This window comes from Colletotrichum aenigma (genome assembly GCF_013390185.1).
Source record: "Colletotrichum aenigma strain Cg56 chromosome Unknown KSG_Cg56_contig03, whole genome shotgun sequence".
Taxonomy (NCBI): Eukaryota; Fungi; Ascomycota; class Sordariomycetes; order Glomerellales; family Glomerellaceae; genus Colletotrichum; species Colletotrichum aenigma.
This window is the reverse complement of record NW_023500909.1, coordinates 5,491,183-5,514,753: the sequence shown is the minus strand read 5'-3', so window position 1 is coordinate 5,514,753 and position 23,571 is coordinate 5,491,183. Positions and strand designations below refer to the sequence as shown.

The following is a 23,571-nucleotide window of genomic DNA, read 5'->3' as shown; positions in this document are numbered from 1 at the left end:
AGTCATTGCTTCGACTAGTGTCCAGTATATGAACAGAAAATTCATCTGGCAATCAGGTATGAAAGGATTGTGAAGATTCTGAGACATATTGAACGGACAAACCTTTTTCACCGTCGTGCTACATTCGAGAAGATGAGGTTAGCCTGCGAGGAGACACTGGTATCTTTGACCCAAGACACATCTACGGGCTTCCCAGGTGTTGCACTCGCCGTATTCAACCAAAGTGGTACCTAAACCTGCTCCAAATGTAACCAGTATCTTCTCTAAACTCTCTTTCCAGATATTGTCTTCAGCAGATGCCTCGGCCGAGCCAAGAAAGACAGTAACGAGGAGATCACACTCGAAACCTTATTCTCTGGGTTCTCTTGCACCAAGCTACTCACCACGATTTGCGTGCTGCAGCTCACCGAAAGGCGGTTGATAAACCTAGACGATGAGGTCGGAAGCATTTTGCCTGAGCTGAAAAGCCCAGATATTATCTTTGAAGGTCCCGGCGGATCTTTTCAGCTGAAACCAGCCACAAACAAAATCACCTTGCGCCACCTGATAACACACACAAGCGGGCTTTCCTACGATGCTATGCACCCTCTTTTGGTTGCTTGGCGAAAGTCTCGCGGCGAGGAGCCATTGGTAATGAGCGGGAGAGTGCACGAAGCCTTTTCTCTTCCACTCCTGTTCGAACCCGGTAGTAGTTGGGTTTATGGCGCGGGCCTCGACTGGGCTGGAATTTTGATCGAGAGAGTGAGCGGCAAGACTTTGAGCATTTACATGGACGAAAATATTTTCAAACCCCTCGGCCTGAGACGATCAACCTTCCACCTGCGGCAGCGACCAGACATTGAGAAGGACGCCGCCCAGATGTGGCTTCGCAATCACATAGGAGAGCTGGTACCTATCTCGTCACCGTACCCAGTTGATGCGCAAGATAATTCTGGCGGCATGGGCTTGATAACCTCTAGCTCTGATTTTGCATCGGTTTTGAGGGACCTCTTGCGTGATACACCGCTACTCCTGAAAGTAGAGACGGTGGAAACGATGTTCATTCCGCAGTTCCAGCACGGATCACCTATGTACGATGGCTTACTCAAGCAAAAGGTACGCTTCTTTCTGCATCCAATAAGAGTCTCAATTCTGACGCGAAATCTTTCAGTCACTGCATGAACAGTTGACTGGGGATAGCTCGGGATGTCCTCAGGTCGCATTTGGCCTAGGGGGTCTTGTTACCCAAGGGACCGTGCCTAACTTGCCCGCAAAGACCTTGACTTGGAATGGCATGCCCAATATTGGATGGTTCATTAATCGCGAGCAGCGAATGGGAGCCATATTTGTTACCCAATTGTTGCCTCCAGGTGACCCCAAGAGTGTCGGCATTCTAGGCGAGTTCTGGAGAGAGCTTTGGGCCCGACATGCGGACTTTGAGGCGCCTTCTTGATTGTTTGAGACATGCATATGCGACACTCGGTTGCATGAGATGATCTTGGCTGTGGCTTAGCATACAACACTGTTAGTAATTGCCTGGTTGTCAATACTGTATAGTTTCCTTCATCTGCAGCGATTATATGACATTTGTATCCCGGATATCCCCATCAACACTCTCATACAGGAACTCTCTTGGGGCGAAAGAAAGGGTAAATCTGAACATTTTTGATATCCCAAACGCCCTCCTTAGTCAACGGGTCGTTCTTAAGCCGATCTAGGACGTCTTCTCGTGTGGGTGCAAAGATCAACATGGCGCTGCCGGTGATGTGCGGGGGCCGGCCGGGGTCCACGGGCTCCGCCAGAGTGGCTCCTGCACCGCCGAATGTTAGCTTGATGCATCCCTGTTCGGCCGGCGGCATACGGGTAGCCCACCTCCAAACACCCAAAACTGGGCGGGATCTGTTTTCAACTTCTCAATGTGTTGGCTGTTGTCAGCGTTCGTCAGCTTTCATGTTTCATGTACGATACCCATCTTAGCAGCCTGTGCGCAATGTGATCGACTTACGGGAACACGGCTGCTCTCCGCTCCGCGACACCCGGAAAGTCAGGGACGCGGACGAGCCACTCTGAACACTCTGTCCCTGTGGTTGAGGATGTAGCCATAGCTTGATTCACAAATGAGGTTGTGTCAAATGAATCGTTGAAGTACGAAGTGTTGTATCGAAAATTGGAGAAAAGGTCGCCGTCTCTTAACTTGTCTGGTAACGAAAAAGGTCATGGGTCATTGCCTTGAACTCTGGCCACGGAATGCCTGGGCCGGAGGTGTCGGCCGAGCTACGCGGTTAGCCATCACGGCCAAGATGGACAGGGATGAGACGCCTCCACTCGGTCAAGCGCTGTTCGTTTGTTTTCAAGTCTTGGTCACAAGATCGGCATTGTTTCGATGAACCTAATTACTAAGACCTTGGCTTGTCCCTGCTCTTCATTGCATTCCGAATGGAGTCGTAGGCGCGAACCATGTTCCTCTGAAATCATCCCGTCTACGTATGTCTCAACTAGGACACACGATCCACATCCCACTCGCCTTGCGCCAGATTGTTTTAGAACAGCCAGGCAGATCGTCGACGGCTCATTAACAAGTGCCGGCTTTTCAGCACGTCGCTAGGAGGGTGAGGGTGGTAATCAGGTGTGCCTCGATTCGTTCACCCCCGCATTATGCCTGCTCCACTACCCGCGTACCTTATCGCTTGGCTAGTATTGCGCCACCTTCTGCCGTTGAGTTCCTTGCACATGGCTGGTGATAGTGAGACCCCTTTTCCAGAGGGAGAGGGAGGGGGTTAGTCATTGTTATCTTCGTCAACATCCCAACCTTCCGATTGCTCCCTTATCCACCGGAGCTGTGCTGGTGACGGACGACCCCTCTTAATGCTTTTGGGGTGGAAGCCATAGACCAGTTTAACTGCTGCTTCCTTCCCTTCATCCCAAAACCCGCCGCTGGAGGCTCGCAGATTCGATTTCGTGCGTGGTAATTTGAGAGCAATCATGAATTCTCCGGACACCATCCAATCCCGACCATGGCCCGACAATCACGAGACGGCAGATTCCATCGTGTCTGCTTGGAATCCTGCACAATTAGGAGACCTGAACCAGTCACAGCAGCAGACAGCAGGACAAGATGCCACCCAACCTCGCATTCAGGCACTTCCACGTCGGGTATGCATGGCATGTCGTCGTCGAAAGGTTGGATGCGATAAGAAGCAGCCATGTCATAATTGCAAGAAGTTCGGCGCCGAATGCGTTTATCCATCTGACAGCGCGTCGGCTGGGCGCCAGATGTTGACCGATTCCCAACTTTGGGAACAGCTCCATCGACTGGAGCCCATGTTCAAGACACTGGCCGATTGTGTGCAACAAGGATCGTTTTTGCCTTTCTCCTCCATTTCATCTTCGTCGACTACAGCTCGCGAAGCAAACCTTTCCACCGACGTATCTTCAGCCCAATCTCGAGACCAACGGCCAGGGACCGTGGCTGAGCATCCGTCTCCGGCGCCCCCAACGCCGCCATACTCCGTAGGATCTACAGGCGCCGTCCATCGTGAGCAGCAGGTACCAGCGACTACATTCAGTGCGCCAAAAGATGCAAACGCCTTGACTGGACAATCGCCACCGAGAGAAGCAGAGTCCCTAGCAAGCACATCTTCCAGCACCCATGCATCTAGAATGAATGGGGACAAGGTTGAAGCCGAATCGAACCTTTCTTGGTCACCATACGGAGTCTCAACGGGCAAGTTGGTCAAGGATGATGGTCGGGATAGATACGTGAGTGGAACCTTCTGGGAAGCCTTGCATACTGAGGTAAGTTATCATGTCTTCGAACCTATGATGCGGGTTGCTCATGTTTGATGACAGGACGACATGAGTGACGGCATGATGAGCGAAGAAGAATCGGATTACGAGGGTACGGGCGCACCCTTGGCACCAAATATCTCACAGTATTCTTTCATCTTCAGCACCAGCACTCGAGATACGGAGAGCCCTTCATCACACCCTCCACAACATCACAGACTCAAGGCCTGGCACCTTTTCAAGTCAAATATACACCCCGTGGCTACTGTTTTACACATACCGTCTGTCGAACAGATGGTGCTGGGAGCGATACAAAACCCGAAGGACCTAGCTCCCAACGTGGAAGCATTGATGTTTGTCATCTACTTTGGCGCCGTGAACAGTTTGCCAGAGGATGACACCCCACTTCAGTTTGGAGAGGAGCAGTCGGTGTTACTGACTAGGTTTAGGCGCGACGCAGACGCTGCCTTTACCCGGTCCAGATTGATGGAAACGGACGACATGCTCACCCTGCAAGCATTTGTTGTCTATCTAATTCTACTTCGTTGCCGCGACCCCACGTACTCCTGGACCATGACAGGCTTGGCTGTCCGTTTATCACAGTCTCTCGGCATGCACCGGGATGGGAGCACACTTAATCTACCGCCGTTCGAAGCAGAGATGCGACGTCGTCTTTGGTGGAACCTATGCGTTCTAGACACGCCAGCATCTGAGGACTATTCGTGCTCCTCTGGACTGTAAGTCAATCTTCACCCCCCATCGAATTACTCTTACTGACCCAGAATGATGCTTTAGCTTAGAGCTCAGTAGCTTTAACTCCAGGCGGCCTATGAATGTGAACGACTCCGCTCTGTACCCCGGCATGACAGAATACCCAAGGGAACAAGATGGCATCACGGACATGTCTTTCACCGCTGCTCGCTGCTGGGCGTCGAATCTGTGGCGGACCATGATCGACACACGCCAAATCGACCCGGATACAAGGTTAAGCTTCGCGTCAATGACAACCACTGATAAAGAAGCGTGGGTTGAGAAGCAGCGAAAGAATATATATGCTCGTTTTCCTGAAGACCCAACATCGCGGAAGCCTCTTTACTGTGTAAGCGCACTGTCCATGATTCTTGCGAAGTCGGTCACTTACACGATACGGCCAGCTCACAATGTCCTTTATCGGAACCATCATTGCCAATCTGCGAATCATGGTGCTCAATCCGTTAGGGACTGGAGTATCTTTGACCGACGAACAAAAGCGCCAAGTCTTCCAGGGGGCCATTGAGTGCATGATGCATTCGTACAGATTACGGACTGACCCTTTGCTGGCAAATTGGTCATGGCTGACGAAGTGCTACAATGAGTGGCATGCGTTTGCCATCATACTGTCTGAACTTTGCAATCAGCCGTTGAGTAGGGACGCCGATAAGGCTTGGAGAGTCGTAGAACAGAGTGCGGTGCTCCGCTGGGACTCTTCAACGAAGCATAGCCGAGTGCACCAGTGGCGCTCTGTCATGAAAACTATCGAGATAGCTCGGAGACGAAGAAAGAACGGAATGAGGCGTCGGAAGTCGTCATCTCTGTCAGCCAAGCATTCTAACCCTGCTGCATGTAGAGGAGGAGACTCCACCATTGGAGGGCCGACAAGGGTAGGTGGTCTCTCGACAAGGCAAAATTCCATCTATACACAGGGCAACCAAGCTTCGCTCGAGACCTTCTCCAATGCTGGTCCGCAGCTGCAGGAATTCCAGAGTGCGATGTCTCAGGCGGACCAGATGATGAGGCAGTTGGAAGAAGCCGATGACATGTGCGACTTCACTAGCGAAGACGGCAGATTATATTTCGCTGAGAGCTAACGCTACATACGTGTGGGTACATGCCTATGATCATACCGAGAGGAAGCAACAGGGAGGATGGAGAGATGCACATTCTCAATTGTACCAATGAAACTATACACTATTTCTGCAGACGCCATCCCAATTCAACGTTCAAACTAAGAGTCTAGACTTCAATGCGTTTTCGAGGTCATACTTCGCAATGTCCTTGATTCCAAGAAGGTCGTTGTCATCGCCGTACTGTCCGGCCAACCCTGGCGCAAACGTGGCTCTCATTGCGAAAGCGGCGAAGGCCTTCGGACTGAATTTCCCCGAAGCTAGCTCGGCTTGTGCTCCTTGAACGAGCTTCCCAGTGTCAATGGCAACAGAAGTCCAGTCAGCATTTTTGTCGAGCCCTTGAATGGCCTTCAGCAGTTCCTTAGGCGTCATGGAGACGTCTCGAATGCGAACGGCTTTGTTTTTGGTGGCCTCGAGCTTGTTCAAAATAGCCACTACAGCGTCAGCGACTGTAACGCTTCTCGTTGCGTTGAATATTGTTGCACCCCCATCAAAAAAGTTGACCTTCTTGGCCTGAAAGTCTGCAAATGCACCCAAATCCAAACCCTCGTCGAATAGTGCGCTGCAGTATATGAAAGTGTACGTGAGATTGGTCTCCCGGGCCTTTTTCTCAAGATATTCTTCAACCTTAATTTTGGTTTGGTACGTCGGAAATGTGCGGATCTCTTTTTGTTGAAGATCGGCGCCGAACTCAGATGGAATGAACCGAGTAACTCCCTCCATGACCGCGGCGTCGATGAGGCGAAATTGGCTTTCGAGCCCGTTCCGCTTGCCGACCGTGGATATGACGGCATCGATGCCGCGAAGGGCCTCTCGTAGTGAGTCAATTGAGTCGTAGTCTATCTCACGGACCCGAACACCAGGTGGGTAGCTAGAGGGGATGCTTTGACGGCGTACCAACACCGTTACGTCGAAGCCTGCATCTACGAGAGCGTCAAGAACTCGCCTGCCAAGCTTCCCGCCAGCCTGGGAACGAACGTTTGATCAGCAACGTGGTCTGGCATAGGAAATGAACCAAGCGCTGCTCATAATTACCCCAGCCAAGGCTATTGCCTTCACAGTGGACTTTTCGGTGGTTGTCATTGCTGCTGGAACAATTTTGAGTGATTGGGTCGTGTAGGAAAGCCGACAAAATGAAGACACAGCGAGAGCAATGCTGGGAAGCAGAGATACAAGCCACAGCGGAACATATGAAGGCAATAAGAAAGGAGTATCTGATTTTTATTCTAATCCGGACTTCTACGGCAAGGCGTAAACTTTGACACTAGCTGGGGGCTCCCGGTATCCTCATCAAACCATAGCTTCACGTGTCGGGATACCCAGCCTTAAGAGCTGCTCGGCATTTCGGTGCGCGATCATCTCGAGCTCATCCGGGGTAACTAGCCCACTTTCCTGGAGTTCTCTCATCCAGGCCAAGCCGGTCTCATTCTTCTCGAACGGGTAGTCAACGCTATAGAGAATGTGACTCAAGGATGTGTTTCTGAGGATGCAAGCCATAGGTGCTAGCTCCCACACTCCGCTAGTAGTAATCCACACGTTTTCCCTCCATACTTGTCGCCATGGTCGTAGCCGAGTCCCCCATCGAACCGAGAGCTTGGCTATCCGCTCGATCATAAATGGCAGCATCTCTCCGAAATGACCGATGATGATTTTGAGGGACGGGAGCTCGTCAAAAAGCCTGGCAGCAAACAACTTTAGCACTGCTAGTCCTGTCTCCTGATGCCAGCCAAAGCCGCTGCTGCCAAGGCTTCTTGCCGCACCTTGTTCGTATTGACCCTCGTAAGCAGAGGACTGTGCCGGTGTTGGATACGTCGGATGAAGATAAATTGGCACATCAAGGTCGGCTGCGGCTTCGAACACCGGCCAGAACCTTCTGTCATCATAGTGAACGCCGTCGACATGGGCGTCCACAAGAGCGCCAACGAATCCCATTCCGACGCATCTCCGAAGCTCTGCAGCGGCCGCCTGGGGCTCCGCCATGGGAAGCACGGCAAATGCGGCGAACCGGTCCGGACGTGCTTTTACTGCCCTAGCGAGCTCGTCATTGGCCAAGGAGCTGTATCTTGCCGGCTTCGGCCCTAGACCTGGCGCATGCGATATGACCTGGAAGTAAATGCCATTTTTGTCCATACTGGCCAGTCGAAGCCGGCTGACATCTAACAGTTGATCAGCAACCTCGGGCAGGTGCTTGAGCTGTTCGGCGTACAGCTCAGAAAGAGCATTGAAATTATCCTGCGAGACAAAGTGCTCCTCAAGTGTGATCAGTGATGGAATTGGGTTGGTCATGTTCGTGCTACTTGGTGGATGTCGAAAATTATTCAGCGGAAATTTACAGGACTAGATGATTGCGCAAAGAGATGTCAAATGTCTATGAAGAAATTTGAACCAAAAGCTACGGCACCTAGGCAGGACAGGTCTTATATACCCGCGGTGACCTTGCCGAGCCCCTCTCTCCGAAAGAGAGGCACATATGTAGGCCTTTTGACTCTCAAACCTGGCATCCCGAATGAGAAGTATGAGACGATACGAAGTTGTGAACTCATCCTGGGTTTCAAGTTGCCGTCACTTGATCTACCTAATCACTTGACGGATAGCTAACTATGGTCGAGATCTTCCAAATCAAGATTTAACAAGCTTGCTTTTATCAATCTGAAACATAGCAACAAGTGCTTCCTTCGCTTTGTCGACATTCAGATTCTTTTGCCTCCCCTGGATGTCCCGTTGGCTCGCCAGTAGATTTTGCCTGATAGCCGGCCATGCCAGGCTAGCCCCTGTCTCTTCAACGGTCACTAGACACAACCTGCCGTCCCTCTTCCTCCAGACTCCGTCAATCATGACGGCCTCAATGTCGCGGCTGTCGCTGTGGCGAACAACTGCAGTCAGGGGATCTGATTCAGAGACACAGCTCATGCCTACGCTTCCCAAGGCATCGAAGATGACGAGATCAGCCAGTTTCCCCTCCTTAATTGACCCGATTTCGTTCCCCAAAAGGACTGCGCGTGCGCCTCTGATAGTAGCTGCGTTGAAAGCATCTTCAGTGCTGCCCGTTGGGCGCAGGTCCATGCGCTGAGGAGCGCCATCTCCGCCTTTCATTTCCTTCACGGTGTTCCTCTGACGTGCGAGCTGCAGCGCAGTCCGGGCAAGGGATAGAATGGAGGAGGTATTGTTAGTGTGACAGTCGACGCCCAGTGTGTAGTTGATACCAGGTGTGAAAGCCAGTGGCCAACCAAATCCCATCTGTGCCTCCGTATCGGGCGTGCTGGATACGGGGACCTGGGTCTCTGCTAGCTTGGCCTTCTCATGTTCATCGAGGCCTGTAGCATGCGACAATAAGATGTCACTTGGTGTCTTGATGAGGTTATACGCCGCCAATGTGTGAATGAGCGGGTGGTTCCCTGGAAGACGGTTAGCTCACGTCCAGGAGCCCCGAGCATATATGTAAGAATAGAAACGGGCTGGATGTACCAAAAGTGGGGTTTTTGGCGTAATGAGACGTGAAAAGCTTAATGCCTGCACCACGAAGCTGGGAAAAGATGCCAACAACAGCTTCCTTGGGCAAGAACCAATAGTCGAAGCCGAATCCAATGTGAACTCTCCCGTTGCCAAACGGCTGCTGCTGGGCAAGCTCAAAGATATGAGCCATGCTGGACTCTGGCATGATGTCTCGAGAGAGCTCACAGCTCTTTGCGTCCCATTTGGTGAAGTAAGGTGCATGGGAGTATGCAAATATGGAGCGGATCCCAGACGCGATGGTTGCGGATAAGGCTTGACGGGCTATTCAATGCATCAGACACACGATGAAAATTGTTCTCCAGCCTGCCCCTCCACATGGTGTTGAGCGCTTACCATGATCATTAGACTGATTCCCGTGAGCATGATCTAGGACAAATGTTGTGCCTGAGGCAATGGCCTCTAACGCGCCTCCCAGCTGGCCCCAGAACATATCCTTGGGGGTGTACACATAGCTTTGCCAGAAGCCTACGGTGTAGCGAATACGCGCCTCCATCAGTCAACTGATTCATGACACCGACATGTTCACAGTCACAGATATACCCACGTACCGGTCGGTATGTAATCGAACACTGATTGGTCCGCATGGCAACCTTTCAATTGCGTTTGCCAAAGATGATGGTGCGTGTCCACGAATCCGGGGGTGATGATCTTGCCTCTGCAGTCGACAAGTTCCGCATCAACTGGGGCAGCAATGCTCTTTCCAATCTTGGCGATCCGGTTGTTCCTGACAAGGATATCGGTATCCCGTAGCGGTTCCACATGGTCTTGGTCACCATGATAGAGGAGGGTGCCGCCTCTCAGGAGGATGGCACCACTAGCGGCGGCTGTGAGTCCTCGGGACATGATTTCGCGCCACAGGGATTGACCAATGTGATGAAAGTGATACAGTCCACGCACCTGGAAGTCTTCCTCGGTTCCTTTTTAAGGCGATGAGAGGAGATAGAATTGAATTAGCCCACTTGGACCGCCCCTGACAGGGGTCGTTCTATGGTGTCGGGAAATTCGGCCGACAGGCCCGAACCCTTGTTATTGCAATTGACCCGTGTATGCAACTCACGATGAGCTCTGCATAGAGACCGCGGAGGTCTCATGGCCCTTGCCCATTGTCTCGGACCCTATGGCTCCCCGTGATTGAGATGTCACAAAGGAATACTGGCTGGGGGATGTCGATCTCACATACGCTGAGCGTTTGGCAAGGGCGCGACGTTTGACAAATATCTCCGTCAGGGCAGTCGCTTACAAATGTTGGGTCAATCACAAGTCTCGGAAGTTAACTGCTGCTGGCATCAAGTCGTGAAGCAGCATACAAGAAGACTATTCGACAAGTGTGTGGAGTTCAATAATTGTGTCCATTTACAGACATTCTTTTTTGTTCAGTCTTAAACTCCATGTTATGATAGTGACCGTCAGGGTCTATCAAGATCTAGACGAGACTCGTACGGTATAAAAATAGTTTCGCAAGTCCCTCCAAAGAATGAGTGGGCTACATAAGCGTTCTGCGTTCGACGATCTCATAGCAAGCCAGGCCTGCTCCCCAGGCAGAACGCAGCAAGCTGAGGATAGGCCAAGCACACAGGGGCAACAGCCAACAACTAAGCGCCCTCGACCCCTCACGCCCACACAAGACTCAATTATTGTTGCAGATACTGCTAGTGTAGCTAGGAGCAGTAACATGGATGAAGATGAGGCTGAAGACGCTGAAGCCCTCCCCCCAACTAACCGCCCTATCTGCCCCCTCCCAAGCAGCAGCAGGAGCCAGAGGGTAGCACAGAAGCCTGACTATAACGTTATTAATGCCTACACACACCTCGACCTCGACTCAGAGCAGTAGGCTCAGAATGGCTACCCCACAGGTACTACGGGTCGCCCAGTGTAACGTGGGGAAGAGAAGCCCAGCTCATACAGCTCTTCTAGAGCTCTGCTGGGCAGATCAGATCGATATAGTCCTGATCCAGGAACCCTAGGTAGGCTATAGAGATAAGATGCAGATTAACACACACCCAGGCTTTAACTCCTACGTACCAGTTGACTTCTAGAACAGCAGAGACATAAGGCCTAGGGTTATGACCTACACACGCAAAGGTCTACGGCTGCAAATATAGCAACAAAGACCTACCTAATCAAGAGATATCCTATAGGTGGAAGCTGGCGACTTTACTATTATTAATATATATAGGCCGCCAGGTGAGCCTATAAACCACATAACTACTGCTCTACTGGGTTATCAACCACTAGAGAGAGCATTTATTGCTGGGGATCTAAATGCCCGCCACTCCTCTTGGGAGCCTGGGACCCCTAGCTGGAACCAGGGCGACGATATTGCAGAGTGGGCTGAAGTCCACAATCTGTCGTTTATTGGAGAAGCTGGGGCCCCTACCCATACTCATGGGCATACCCTCAACCTAACCTTCTCAAATATCCCCTATGCTGAAGCCTATGTCAGCCCACACCTACACCCAGGGGCTGATCACCAAGCCACCACGTCAATTTTACCTATAGGTAAGCCCCAGGAACAGAGACATCAGACTAGCCACTTCTTTATCTCAGACTCAGCCCTGCTTCGGCTTGCCGACTTAGTAAAGGTGGGGATCCCAGCCCTACCTACCTTAGGGGATATACCTACTCCAGCGGAAATAGACACCCTAGCTACCCAACTAGTCAGCCTCCTCTCTACAGCTATTCAAGCTGTAGGCAAGAGACAGTCTAATCAGGGTAGGGGAGCCCCCTAGTGGACAGAAGAGTGCTCAGAAGCCCATCGAGCTGCTATTAAGGCTAGGCGCCAACAGGCCCAAGAACCTGGGCTGGTTATACCTCCCCCGACTCTAGAGGAGCAAAAGGTCTTCCTAACAACTGTGAGAAGGGCGAAACGCACCTACTGGACTGCTAAGATCGAAGAGGCTAAGACAGACCAAGACCTATATAAAATTATAGGCTGGCGGAAGTCTAGCCTAGCAGTCAAAGCTCCGCCTCTGATAGTGGAAGGGCAGACGATCAGCAATACCTACGATAAAGCCTAAGCCCTGCAGAAGGCTCTACTAGAGCGATTTAGTGCTACAGATGACCTACCTAGGAACCCTTTTGCTACCCCAGTGGTTATAAGTCGTATTATACCCTGGCAGAATACAGTTAGCATAGAGGAAGTACGCCAGGCTACTCTGACGAAAACTACAACCCCTGGGACTGATAGGATTACTACAAAGTTGCTACAATGCACCTGGGGATTAGTAGCTAAGCCTATACATCAGCTCTTCCAGGCCTGCGTTCAAGTAGGCTATTTTCCTAGACCCTTCCGTAATGCGGAAATTATTATGATCCAGAAGCCAGGGAAAACAGACTTCTCTAAGACTGGGTCTTGGCGCCCAATATCTCTGTTGTCCTGCTTAGGCAAAGGCTTAGAGCGGCTGATAGCAAAGAGGATGGCCTACCTTACTATCCTAGAAGGGGTTGCCAGCCCACAACAGGTTGGAGCCCTACCAGGGAGGGCAGCAGTTGACCTGACCACCTGTCTAACCCATAAGATCGAGAGGGCTCTAGATACAGGGCTCACTGCTACGCTGGCAACAATAGACGTTAAGGGGGCGTTTGACTCCGTTCTACGAAACCGACTTATTATTAGGCTACGACAGCAGGGCTAGCCTAGTAGCCTGATCAGACTGATCTTCACCTTCACCTCTAGCCGAACAGCTCGGGTCAGGCTAGAGGATACCACTACAGAGGACTTCCCTCTATCATGTGGGCTACCGCAAGGTTCTCTGCTATCACCTATCCTCTTCCTGCTCTATATAGCTGATATCCTAGCTGATGATCAGAAGCTACGGTTTGGCTATGCAGATGATATCGGCCTAATAGCTACCAGCCCTTCGCTAGAAGAGAATGCTACAGCCCTAGGCCAGGAGATCACTAGTATCCTCAACTGGGGTACTGACAATAAGGTTGCATTCAACCCAGCTAAATGCGAAGCAATACACTTTAGCAGGAAATATAACCAGTTAAGAGACCTACCAGATATATAGGCAGGAGAACTAACTATTAAGGCCTCAACTAAGCCTATACAATAGCTGGGGGTCTGGTTTGATAAGAGACTCACCTTCCAATACCATGTGGAAACAAAGGTAGCAGCAGCAAAGAAGGTAGCCCAGTTCCTACAGCACCTTACAAACACTAAAGGGGGGCTCCCAGCAGCTGCAGTCCGGAAAGCAGCTATTGCTTGCATCCTCCCAATAGCCCTATATGGAGCAGAGACCTGGTATGCAGGCCTGACCAGGCCAGCCTTAAACAGCAGCATCAATACCAGCAGTAGCACTGCTTTACAGATAGCTACAGTTAGTACAGGACAGAAGGGCCTAGCCTGCAGAGTTAGAAAGGTTATCACAGCAGCAGCAAGGGCTATCCTACCTATCTAGAGGACCACACCAACAAGCAGCCTCATCCGAGATGCTGGCCTACCTACAGCAGAGGTAGCCCTTGAGGCGGCGCGACTACGCTTTGCTACACGCCTACAGAAGGTTGACCAACAGCATCCCCTAGTCCTAAGACTCCTACAGCCAGGGCGACAGCAAACCAGGCTTCAAAGAACAGCTGGCCTCTTACCTAAGTGCCCAAGGCCAGCACTCCTAGAGCCGCATTACCCCTCAGGGTCTTACAGCCCTATAGTCACACAGACGAAGGAAGTAGCAGCTAGGATCTTCCAGGCCTGGCTGAAGATGGTGCCAAAAGAGCATACCATTATCTACTCAGATGGCTCTAAAGCCCCTGATGGTGCTACAGGCTTTAGCTTCGTTATCTACCGCAAGAACAAACGTATAGCCCAGGGCTGCGGCCGCCTCAGCCTAGCAGAAGTATTTGATGGTGAGGCTGAAGGGGCGAGGGCAGGGCTCCAACAGGCCCTCCTTACCTCCCAGGGCCAGCCTATACATATCTGTATCGATAATACCAGTGTTATCCAAGGGATCTGAGGCATAGCCCCAAACTCCTCACAAGCTGCCTTCCTTGAGATCCAAGAGGCAGCTAGGATATACGACATATAAATCCACTGGTCCCCAGGGCATCAAGGCATTAGAGGAAACGAGGAAGCAGACAGCTTAGCTAAAGAGGGTACAACCCTGCCAGTCCCTAGGGGCCAACTGGCTACCCTATCAGGGATCAAACGGCTTGCTAAAGAGCGCATACGACGCCAATATAGGAAGTGGTGGAAGCGAGAGGCAACACCCCGTTATACCCAACTAGGGCTCAAGGCTACCCTCGCTTGCCCTCCTGAACTAGCCCTGCCACGGGCTATACTACATCATCTCCTAGCGGCTCGATCAGGCCATGGAGACTTCGAACAATACCACCAACGCTTCAACCATACAGAAGCACTGCTTACCTGCTCCTGCGGGGAGGCAAAGGAGGTAGACCATCTAGTCTACTGCCAAAAGACCCTTGTGAGGAGGCTTCAGTGGCCTACCCTCCACCCTTCTAGTCCACATGAACCTATAGGTCCTATAGGATCTCTTGAGCGGTACTATAAGGGGTTAATCACTGATCCTGAAGGCTTCCAGGCCTTTCTCTCCGTGACAGACTTCTTCCAGAAGATCTGCCCGCGGTACTAGGGCCTAGGTTAAGACCTAGTCCCTAGTAACGACCCCCTCCTCGTAGAGGACCTGATATTCACAACGGAACTAGGGAACCAGCGGGAACTAGGGACGGATAGAACACATCGTAGCCTTCGGGCAAGACTTGGAGGACGTTAGGAAGAGGCGTGTACTATAGAGTATGTTGCTAGAGCCTGCGGCCCTCCACGCCATATACCCCTCGGGAGGTCGGCCGCAAGGGCGGCTGCGCCCTTTGCCGCCACGGCGTTAAATATAACAACAACAACAACAAATACATAAGCGTTCTAAGATACGAATCACTTCTTCTTCTGGAACACCATTTTGTTCTGGATGTAACCAAGCTGTCCAATCTCTACCTTCACAACATCCCCATCCTTGAGGCAGCCGTTCGTGTGCCATCCGACGCCCTCGGGTGTCCCAGTCATGATGATAGTGCCTTGGCGAAGCGTTCGTCCACGTGAAGCAAAAGAGATTAGCTGCCGACATGACCATATCATCTGCGACGTGTCGCTACTCTGCCGGACGTCACCATTCACATAAGTCGTTAACTTCAGAATCTGAGGGTCCGAGACGAGAGTCGGAGACACCACATAAGGTCCTATCGGCCCAAACTTGTCGAAGGACTTGGCATAGCCCATCTGGTAGCCAGAAACGTCGGGAGCGTGTAGACCCCGGGCAGAAACATCGTTGCTGACAGTGTATCCTAGGACGTAGTCTAAGGCTTCTTCTTCGCTTACGTCATATGCGTCTTTTCCAATGACAACACTGAGTTCTCCTTCGTAGTCGAGGAGCCCTTGTGCATCCGGGTGAATGTGAATATCATCAAATGGACCCGCAAGCCGGTCAGGAGGGGTTGCGAAGATGACGGGCTTCTTAGGCGGGGGAAACTGCAGCACACGTAAGCAGGAGAGTTGCTGAAAACTATGCATTCACTGCAGTTAAGTACTCACCTTTGTCTCTTTGGCATGAGATTTGTAGTTAACACCAGCGCAAATTATGATGGGCGTTTCCGGCAGTGGTGATAGCAGCTACAGAGTCATGCTTAGCTTCTCCCAAACGCATTAATCAATCGCAAATCAGTACCTTAGCAACCCTCGCATTCTGATCAGACTTATGAAACCCGGACTTGATATTACCAGTCAAGAGCGGCACGACGCTACCTTCCAGGTATTCTACTGGCGTTTCATCTTTGACGTCTCCGTACTTCTCCTGCCCATCTTCGTCAAGAAATCGAATGAGTCGATGAAACGACATTGTCAGTGGATACCAGCAGTGTTGCGATAAAATCCTGACTGTATTTGGGAAAGAGTTGGGTCCGTAATTCTGATCTCGCTTGCATTCTCGATGAGGCTTGATAGAAATATGAACTTGTCCTCGGAAGCCATGACATAAGCTATCTCTCTTGAGGTTTAGAACTGATGGGACAGCCGGCCGAGGGTTCCGTGATGAAACTTGCTACACCGAAAGATGCCGAAGGAATCTCGGGCAACCCCAAACCTTGCAGCTGTTGCATTTATAATGGTATATGCGGGGAAATAGTTCTCGACAAGATCTGGAAAATCACAGTTGTTTCTGTGTTCTGAATCGCATATTGCTTTGGCTGCTTCAGTTGCGCTCCAAAACTTCCAACCTCATTTTACCAGTAATACCACCTGCAATGGACCCGAGAATCCTTCTTGATCGATTGTCTCATGTGCGCTACGGTCACCCCGATCTGCAAAAGGCTAAGGAGTTCTTCACCGACTTCGGTCTGACGCCTGTGCGCGAGACAGAAACCAAGATTTACTTCCGGGGTTTTGGTATTGATCAATTTTGTTACGTGGCAGAGAAGACCAGCGATGGGAAAAGAAAATTCAGGGGAGGGGCCTGGATTGTGCAGTCTATGGCAGAGCTAGAGAAAGCGGCCAAGCTTCCGGGATCCACGCCCATAGCTGATTACGATGCCCCAGGTGGGGGGAAGGTGGTGATTGTGAAGGATCTTGTGGGGGAGGAGATCACTCTCATTTACGGGCAACAGGACCGAGTCCCAGAGCCAAGGGAGGTACCAAAACCGGTGATGTGGAACACTTGGGAAGACAAGCGACGGCTCGGAGAGTTCCAGCGACCTGACCGGGACCAACCGTCGAAGGTCCACAAGCTGGGTCACTACGGGTTCGAAGTGAATGTCGATAGACTTCACGAAGTGTTCGACTGGTACGCCAAGACCTTCAATCTCAAGAAGACGGATTGCCTGTACCACCCCCAAAACAACAAGACTATCATGATTTTCATCCACCTGGACAAGGGCAAAGAATTTGTAGACCATCATGTTTGTCCCCTCCACCGCCCAAGGCTGCTTTACTTTGCTAATGATCTGGTTTCTTCCTAGAATATCTTCATCGCAGGATCTCCTGAGGTCACGGAGGGAATCAAAGCGCACCACAGCAGCTTCGAAGTTGATGATGTCGATAGTCAAGTGGTTGGACATCACTATCTCATTCGCAAGGGCCATATAAACGTCTTTGGCGTCGGACGACATGTTCTAGGCAGTCAGATCTTTGACTATTGGTAAGAGAGCGCAAGGACTACCAAAACGAACTGCCACTTTCTAATTCTTCTATAGGTTTGATCCCTCTGGGTTCGTAGTTGAGCATTATGTTGATGGAGACCTGGTCAATGAGGATTCCAAACACGCCAATGAACCGGCTGTTGCGGCAGTAGTTTCGAGCTGGGGCCCAGATATTCCGCGTGCATTTTTCACCAAGAAGTATGAGGATCTTCCAGGTCTGAAGGACGTCCCCGAAATGCCAATTGAGGCATGATCGTTTTACCACGAGGAGGGTCGGGTTTGATTGGAATAGCGCAGGGCCGAAAGCGCAAAACTCGCTGAATAGAAAACGATAGCAATCTGTGCCATTTCATAGTGAATTTGCATCCTGTCAAAAAGAAGATCGTACGTAGTCTTGGATTATGCAGGTGGGTGCGGCTTCACTGCGTACTGCGTTTCGGTGGTCTTCGGCGATAATTTGCCGAGCTTGAGATCCTGCGGGCCGCGCAAGATTTAACCCAGCGATGGCAAAACATACACCAGAACATGCACGTACCAATGCAATGGGATGAACGTATGGCCCCAAGTTCGAACTTTTCCTTTCTCCGTAATTTATCTCCTCAATCTGATTATTGCTGTGCCTTTAGTCAGCCCAAAGCCATCATCACCAACACCTCCGTCACCTCAATCAGAACTGACCCGGCTTTTTGGTCTTTTCGGACGGCAATGGTCAACATATTTCAGCCCCGAGGGACCATGCACGGTAAAACAGCACTAATTTCGGGCTCTTCGAGAGGTATCGGAGCTGGTATTGCTACTGAGCTATCGGCTCGGGGCGCAAACATCGTTCTCAACTATCCTTCGGCATCGCTGAAAGAAGAATGCGAGAACGTCGGATCGAAACTCAACACTGAATGGATCGCGGTTCTCGCGGATATTGCGTCGGACGATGGACCTGCCGAACTTGTCCGCCAAGCTGTTGAGAGATTCGAGCACATCGATATCCTTATCAGCAATGCGGGCTTGGTTCCTATTGCGTACCTCTGGGACTCCCAGTTGAGTGCATGGGATCAAGCAATGAACCTGAACGCCCGCGGGGCTTTTGCTCTGGTCCAAGCAGTTCTGCCACATCTTACGCCGTATCATCCTTCGGAACCTCCAAATATGTCAGGCACGATTGGTGGCTCTAGGATCATTATGGTGGGGTCGGTCGCATCTCGAGTGCCAAAGCCTACGCAGGGTATCTATGCAGCTACGAAAGGCGCTCTCGATGCTATTCTGCGGGTTTGGGCGCAGGAGCTGCCGCCCAAGTATGGCTGTACAGTCAACATGGTGGCGCCAGGTCCGGTACTTACGGAAAGCTTTCTGGACCATTTCACTCCTGACGAATGGGAGACAACAAAAGAAGCTCTTATTCGGCAGACACCGGTTGAGGGTGGTGCAGCATCTGTCGAAGATGTAGCATGGGCGGTGGCGTTTCTGGCTGAAGAACGCTCCAGGTATATAAATGGCGAGTACATGTTTGTGAATGGTGGTGTTTCCATGAAATAGAAAGGAGCTTGACCGTCACATGAATTGTCATGGACTGGCGCGAAGCTCTCAGATAGATGTTCATACATCTTGGATTTGGACAGCCAATTCGTAATATTCAAATCTGTGTGAAAGTGATGATTGGATGCCATAATTTCGATACCTACGACGCCATTCTTTCGATGTCATAATTACCGTTTGCAGATGTGATAGATTCTTGTGGTGTAAGCGGTTACGGCCAATATCAAACCTCGAAATCTTATTGTTTCTACTTTGTCTGGGATAATGCAGCTTTTAACCCGTATAAAACATCACACAATTCCATCTGCGTAAGATGACAGTTTCCTCGTCTCAATAAACAATCTTTCAGTCGAACTTTACCTTCTGCAGCCCGTGCATCTACCGACTTTGGAAAATCAGCTCCCAATTGGGGTCTGGTATGACCTGCCGTGGTTTAGCAACTCCAATCACTAGCCAGGTTATTTGAGATACTCACCAGCCCTTCGAATTCGATATTCTTTGGACGCTCTTTGATACCAGCAGGTAGACTGATATCATAACGCACGATGTACTCAATGATGAGCAGCTTCATTGCAACTTCAGCAACATACCGACCCGGACAGGCGTGCCTGCCATAGCCCCATGTCAAATCTTTCTTTCCCACTGTCACCATCTGGCTACTCTTCCGTGCCTCCTCACTTTCCATCCGAAGCTTGTAGTACCGGAAGCCATCAAAGGTTTCGGGGTCCTCAAAGAACTGGCTGTCCATGTTGATTGCCCCGGTCGGTAGAGCAATGCGCGCGCCTTTTGGGATTCGAAGACCGTTCGACAAAGTGATGTCCGACATAACCTTACGCTGGAAGCTTGCTGCGGGTAGGATTCCATGTTACTAAAACAAAACTCGTCACTAGCCTCCGTCGTGCAGGTAAGCACTCACCAAGATCTGGAGGATTCAATCTCTGGGTCTCTTTGATGAAACTGTCCAACTTCATCATATCTGCCAGAGATTGTCTGTCAAGGGTTCCACTCTTCTGCGCAAGCATTGAAGTAATCTCTTCACGAAGCTCAGGCAGATAGTGTGGATACGTCGCAAGGTCCATGAGACACTGAGTCACTGTCGAGGCCATGGACTGGATGGCAGCAACACAAAGGTTGATCTGCGCGACCGTGTGCGCTTCGACGTGGTCTCCACCCAGTTCACCGTCGGCAAGGTAATCCAGAAGCGATGGGGGACTGCTTAGATGGCCACCCTTCCCCGCCTTCCTCTTCCTAAGCGTTTCCGCCACCACAGCTTCACCTTCGGCAAAGCGCTGTGTCATTATTCCTCGTCCCTGAACAAATCGATAGACCCAAGGACGAAGCATCGCAGGCCATTTCTTCAAATTCTCTGTCCACACGACCGTGGAGTGAACATGTTCACTGGCAATATCCAACCAATGGTCATCTTCCGCTGCGTCAGAACTGTGAAAGATTCGAGCAGAAACGCGCGATACCTGACGCATCACATGCGACCAGGGCTTGACAGTGACGGGGCCTGATTCGAATAATGATTAGCATGGTTATGGTCGCTCCCCGATGTCAAAGAAAGAACACATCATTTCTTTCGCTATCAATTGAGCTGGACCGACTGCACTGTTGCTGATATCGGTGACTCTTTTGATTCACTTACAATTATACTCATCCAATGGCCAGTGGTGTCGAAGTAGGTTGACTAACACCGGAACATATTCATCTGGGAAAACTCAGTGCTGCCCCAACCTCATTCTCCTTAGCAGGTTGATTGGTTGCAACTCACTTAGACTTGGATTGAGCTTTTTGTTTAGGATGGCAATTTGCTTCTCATCAAGGTTCCCGACTTTGGTGTACCTTTTCATGCTGAACTGCGGCTATTCAGAACACAGCGACCTTCAATATCATTGTATCACTGACCTCTTCCTCGAGAAACGCTGCAAAACTCAAAGACTTTGTGCTTCCGAGCCCAGGGAGGAGATCGAGGGGGATCATGATGTTGGTGCCTAAGCCGTAGTTAGAATATAGTCATATTTTCATGTTGCTCGAACTAGCCTTCCGTCGTTGTGATCCCGAAGACTTGGTTTTGAAACTAATGTGGTTGAACTGTCAGCTTTGAATTGCTGTCGACACTGATGCAACCTAGCTTCACCTTGTTATAACTACTTATCAATAAGTTTCGAGTGTCTTTTATGAACATGTCGATTCTTTCCTGTTGATTCGGTAATTCTTCGCCCATCGCAATGGGAAGCTTTGGCATCTTGTTGCCCACCGCCACCGACCAAATCAGCAAGGCTGCTAAGGTCACGGCGCTAAGCAAAGTCCATCCTGCCACTGTGATGGCATTTTGCTGCAGCTTGGCTCGTACGATAGGGTAGTAAATCTCAAATGGAACCGCCATTGAAGCCATCGAAAGCTGCAGTGTCTTGATCCTGCGTCGAAGATTCAAGTTGGAAGGTGAGTGAGTGAGTCAGATGTTGGTAAAAGATCAGAATAACATGATTCAGAGTCTTCCGTCAGTTCCATGAAAGGGAATGTAGCATTCATGTCAGAAGGTAGTCAAACTTGCCCAAGGCTGTGACTGGTCGGCGTACACCGGTGTGTGTTAAGAAGCGGACTTTCGGCCGATGAGTGAAACCATCCCCCGGGCGAATCGGACTTCCTACTTTCGCAGCATGGCTATGCCAAAATATCGGATTGGACACAATAATGCGGTATATGGTGCCTTATCTGATCTAGGTACCGATAGCGGACACCGTATACTTCCCATCATTTTCCGAATCACACCTGGGTTCACCGAGCCAGGAGATCAAACTTCCGTACCTTATCAAGTTTTCAATGAATCCACAAACTTAGTCTAGAATTCTCATTCCAACTTGCTTCTTATTAAGACTTATCTAGAGAAGCATTCATTGAACGACTATTCGTGCTGGCCAACTACGGACTCTGAACACCCAACCCTCAACCAACCAACTTACTATCATCTTGGACGACATGACTTCAAGCGATTTCGACCTGGCAATTGTCGGAGGCGGTATCGGTGGTCTTTGCTTGGCTCTCTGCATTACTAGCCAAACAAGTATTCCAGTCACCATATACGAAAATGTCCCGAAGTTCGGTGAAATCGGTGCAGGTGTCGCATTTGGGCCAAATGTCGTGAGAGCGCTTCGGCAAATTTCAATGCCGTTGGCTTCTGCAGTTGAAGCCCGCGCAAACAAAAACATTTTCAAAGAGAAAAGAAACACTTGGTTTGACTTCCGAGTGGGCATGAACGGTCCTGATGCAGCAGCGAAAGCTCGTGGTGTTGTTGCCGGGACTTATCTCTGCTCAGTTGAGCATCCTGAGCCCGGCAGCTGGATGGTCAATCGTTCTCATCTGGTTGAAGAGTTGGAGAAACTTCTCCCTCCTGGAATTGCTAAATTTGGAAAGACTGTCATTGATGTTGAGGATAACGGGAAAGGGGGTGTTATTCTCAAATTTGCGGATGGATCGACAGCCCACCACAGTGCCGCCATTGGGTGTGATGGTATCAAGAGTCGAGTCCGAAGCGTCATTTTCGATAAGGACCACGCCCTTGCCAAACCAGTCTACACCGGCAAGTACTGCTACAGGGGAATGGTACCAATGGATAAGGCGGTGGAGCTTCTCGGCGAAGAGAAGGCGAAGAACTGTCAAGCCTACCTCGGGTACCACGGCCACATGCTTACATTTCCGGTGGCAGGAGGTAGGATGATGAACGTTGTCGCCTTCCAGTCATGCAAAGAATGGGAACACAACACCATGGTTATTCCAGCCACCAAGACACAGATGTTGGATAGCTTCGATGGCTGGGGCGAGGACGTGCTCAACATCGTCCGACTAATGGGGCAGTCTGACATTTGGGCTCTTTTCGACATGCCACCTACCAGTGCCCATCACAAAGGCCGACTGTGTCTCCTTGGAGACGCTGCACATGCGTCTACTCCTTTTCAGGGAGCAGGCGCCGGAATGGCAGTAGAGGATGCATACGTCTTGGGAAGGATTCTCCGATACATTGAGAAAGCAGACGATTTCCCCGCGGCTTTTGAGGCATTCAGTGCTGCGAGAGTAGATCGCACGCAAAGAGTAGTGTCTACGAGCAGAGAGGCTGGACATCTATGGCATTTTGAAGCGGCTGCGGATGATCTTGAAAAGATCAAAGAGAACCTGCAGAGTAGAATGAACTGGATTTGGAACAAAGATCTGGATGAAGATATTACAGAGGTGGTATCTAAATGGCAGAAATCTTAAGATTGTTACTCCTACTGCGAGTCGTTTGATCTCCCCCTCTGACCGATTGATGCCATGCGATAGCCCGCCCCTCTTCTAAAAAAAACTGCAAGAGAACAAAACATACGACAACAGGCATTCGCCGGTCGTCACCGACCCGACTACTACTCTGTCCCTCACTGGCTTATCTATGGGAGAGCGGACGGGATCCCGAGTTTTCCAGTGGGTATGGTCGTATGTGCTGTCATCGCATATTGGTTGAGGCCATCAAGGCATTGCGGTATCACCGAGATGGATTTCGTGATAGCATATCACGCAAGGTAACCGCTTGGTTTAGAAAGAATCCATAACAATGAACAAACAGATATACTAGTTGATTTGAATCTCATTTGATTGTATCTCGATCATTTATTGCCCTTTGCCACGGCAGGACTAGCCCGCATGCTTTGTTCAATGTCATACATGATGTCGTCCAAGTGTTCAATTCCCACCGAGACTCGGA

General features: G+C 50.6%; 11 protein-coding genes across 11 annotated transcripts; 5 read left to right on the top strand and 6 right to left on the bottom strand.

Moving 5' to 3' along the window:
- Nucleotides 1–633: 633 nt before the first annotated feature.
- Nucleotides 634–1,432, top strand: mlcH-1 (Acyltransferase mlcH; the record flags this gene model as incomplete). Its single annotated transcript, XM_037320704.1, has 2 exons — nt 634–1,095; nt 1,151–1,432. 2 exons carry the CDS (start codon nt 634–636, stop codon nt 1,430–1,432), a joined length of 744 nt encoding a protein of 247 aa, XP_037181132.1.
- Nucleotides 1,433–1,595: 163 nt separating this feature from the next.
- Nucleotides 1,596–2,082, bottom strand: atnB-0 (Aspercryptin biosynthesis cluster protein B; the record flags this gene model as incomplete). Its single annotated transcript, XM_037320703.1, has 3 exons — nt 1,596–1,789; nt 1,852–1,904; nt 1,985–2,082. 3 exons carry the CDS (start codon nt 2,080–2,082, stop codon nt 1,596–1,598), a joined length of 345 nt encoding a protein of 114 aa, XP_037180736.1.
- Nucleotides 2,083–3,639: 1,557 nt separating this feature from the next.
- On the top strand, nt 3,640–5,612 carry vrtR1-1 (Transcription factor vrtR1; the record flags this gene model as incomplete). Its single annotated transcript, XM_037320702.1, has 4 exons — nt 3,640–3,774; nt 3,829–4,502; nt 4,561–4,864; nt 4,920–5,612. 4 exons carry the CDS (start codon nt 3,640–3,642, stop codon nt 5,610–5,612), a joined length of 1,806 nt encoding a protein of 601 aa, XP_037181133.1.
- A 132-nt stretch (nt 5,613–5,744) lies between these two features.
- CGCA056_v005449 (Isoflavone reductase-like protein PCBER) lies at nt 5,745–6,731 on the bottom strand (the record flags this gene model as incomplete). The annotated part of the gene is made up of 2 exons (XM_037320701.1): nt 5,745–6,614; nt 6,684–6,731. 2 exons carry the CDS (start codon nt 6,729–6,731, stop codon nt 5,745–5,747), a joined length of 918 nt encoding a protein of 305 aa, XP_037180925.1.
- A 207-nt stretch (nt 6,732–6,938) lies between these two features.
- orsB-3 (Decarboxylase orsB) lies at nt 6,939–7,934 on the bottom strand (the record flags this gene model as incomplete). The annotated part of the gene is made up of 1 exon (XM_037320700.1): nt 6,939–7,934. One exon carries the CDS (start codon nt 7,932–7,934, stop codon nt 6,939–6,941), a length of 996 nt encoding a protein of 331 aa, XP_037180924.1.
- Nucleotides 7,935–8,267: 333 nt separating this feature from the next.
- On the bottom strand, nt 8,268–10,004 carry mtaD-1 (5-methylthioadenosine/S-adenosylhomocysteine deaminase; the record flags this gene model as incomplete). The annotated part of the gene is made up of 4 exons (XM_037320699.1): nt 8,268–9,043; nt 9,114–9,422; nt 9,495–9,626; nt 9,710–10,004. The coding sequence occupies 4 exons, from the start codon at nt 10,002–10,004 to the stop codon at nt 8,268–8,270; spliced, it is 1,512 nt and encodes a 503-aa protein (XP_037181570.1).
- Nucleotides 10,005–15,051: 5,047 nt separating this feature from the next.
- CGCA056_v005446 (Uncharacterized protein) lies at nt 15,052–16,009 on the bottom strand (the record flags this gene model as incomplete). The annotated part of the gene is made up of 3 exons (XM_037320698.1): nt 15,052–15,642; nt 15,706–15,783; nt 15,839–16,009. 3 exons carry the CDS (start codon nt 16,007–16,009, stop codon nt 15,052–15,054), a joined length of 840 nt encoding a protein of 279 aa, XP_037182157.1.
- Nucleotides 16,010–16,412: 403 nt separating this feature from the next.
- Nucleotides 16,413–17,556, top strand: mcpII-1 (Metapyrocatechase 2; the record flags this gene model as incomplete). The annotated part of the gene is made up of 3 exons (XM_037320697.1): nt 16,413–17,063; nt 17,124–17,302; nt 17,358–17,556. The coding sequence occupies 3 exons, from the start codon at nt 16,413–16,415 to the stop codon at nt 17,554–17,556; spliced, it is 1,029 nt and encodes a 342-aa protein (XP_037181316.1).
- A 482-nt stretch (nt 17,557–18,038) lies between these two features.
- On the top strand, nt 18,039–18,833 carry fabG-13 (3-oxoacyl-[acyl-carrier-protein] reductase FabG; the record flags this gene model as incomplete). Its single annotated transcript, XM_037320696.1, has 1 exon — nt 18,039–18,833. The coding sequence occupies one exon, from the start codon at nt 18,039–18,041 to the stop codon at nt 18,831–18,833; it is 795 nt and encodes a 264-aa protein (XP_037181551.1).
- A 378-nt stretch (nt 18,834–19,211) lies between these two features.
- Nucleotides 19,212–20,131, bottom strand: ATR2-7 (Cytochrome P450 monooxygenase ATR2; the record flags this gene model as incomplete). Its single annotated transcript, XM_037320695.1, has 3 exons — nt 19,212–19,256; nt 19,309–19,679; nt 19,750–20,131. 3 exons carry the CDS (start codon nt 20,129–20,131, stop codon nt 19,212–19,214), a joined length of 798 nt encoding a protein of 265 aa, XP_037182161.1.
- Nucleotides 20,132–21,815: 1,684 nt separating this feature from the next.
- Nucleotides 21,816–23,090, top strand: atA-2 (6-methylsalicylic acid decarboxylase atA; the record flags this gene model as incomplete). The annotated part of the gene is made up of 1 exon (XM_037320694.1): nt 21,816–23,090. One exon carries the CDS (start codon nt 21,816–21,818, stop codon nt 23,088–23,090), a length of 1,275 nt encoding a protein of 424 aa, XP_037182160.1.
- Between the last annotated feature and the right edge of the window lie 481 nt (nt 23,091–23,571).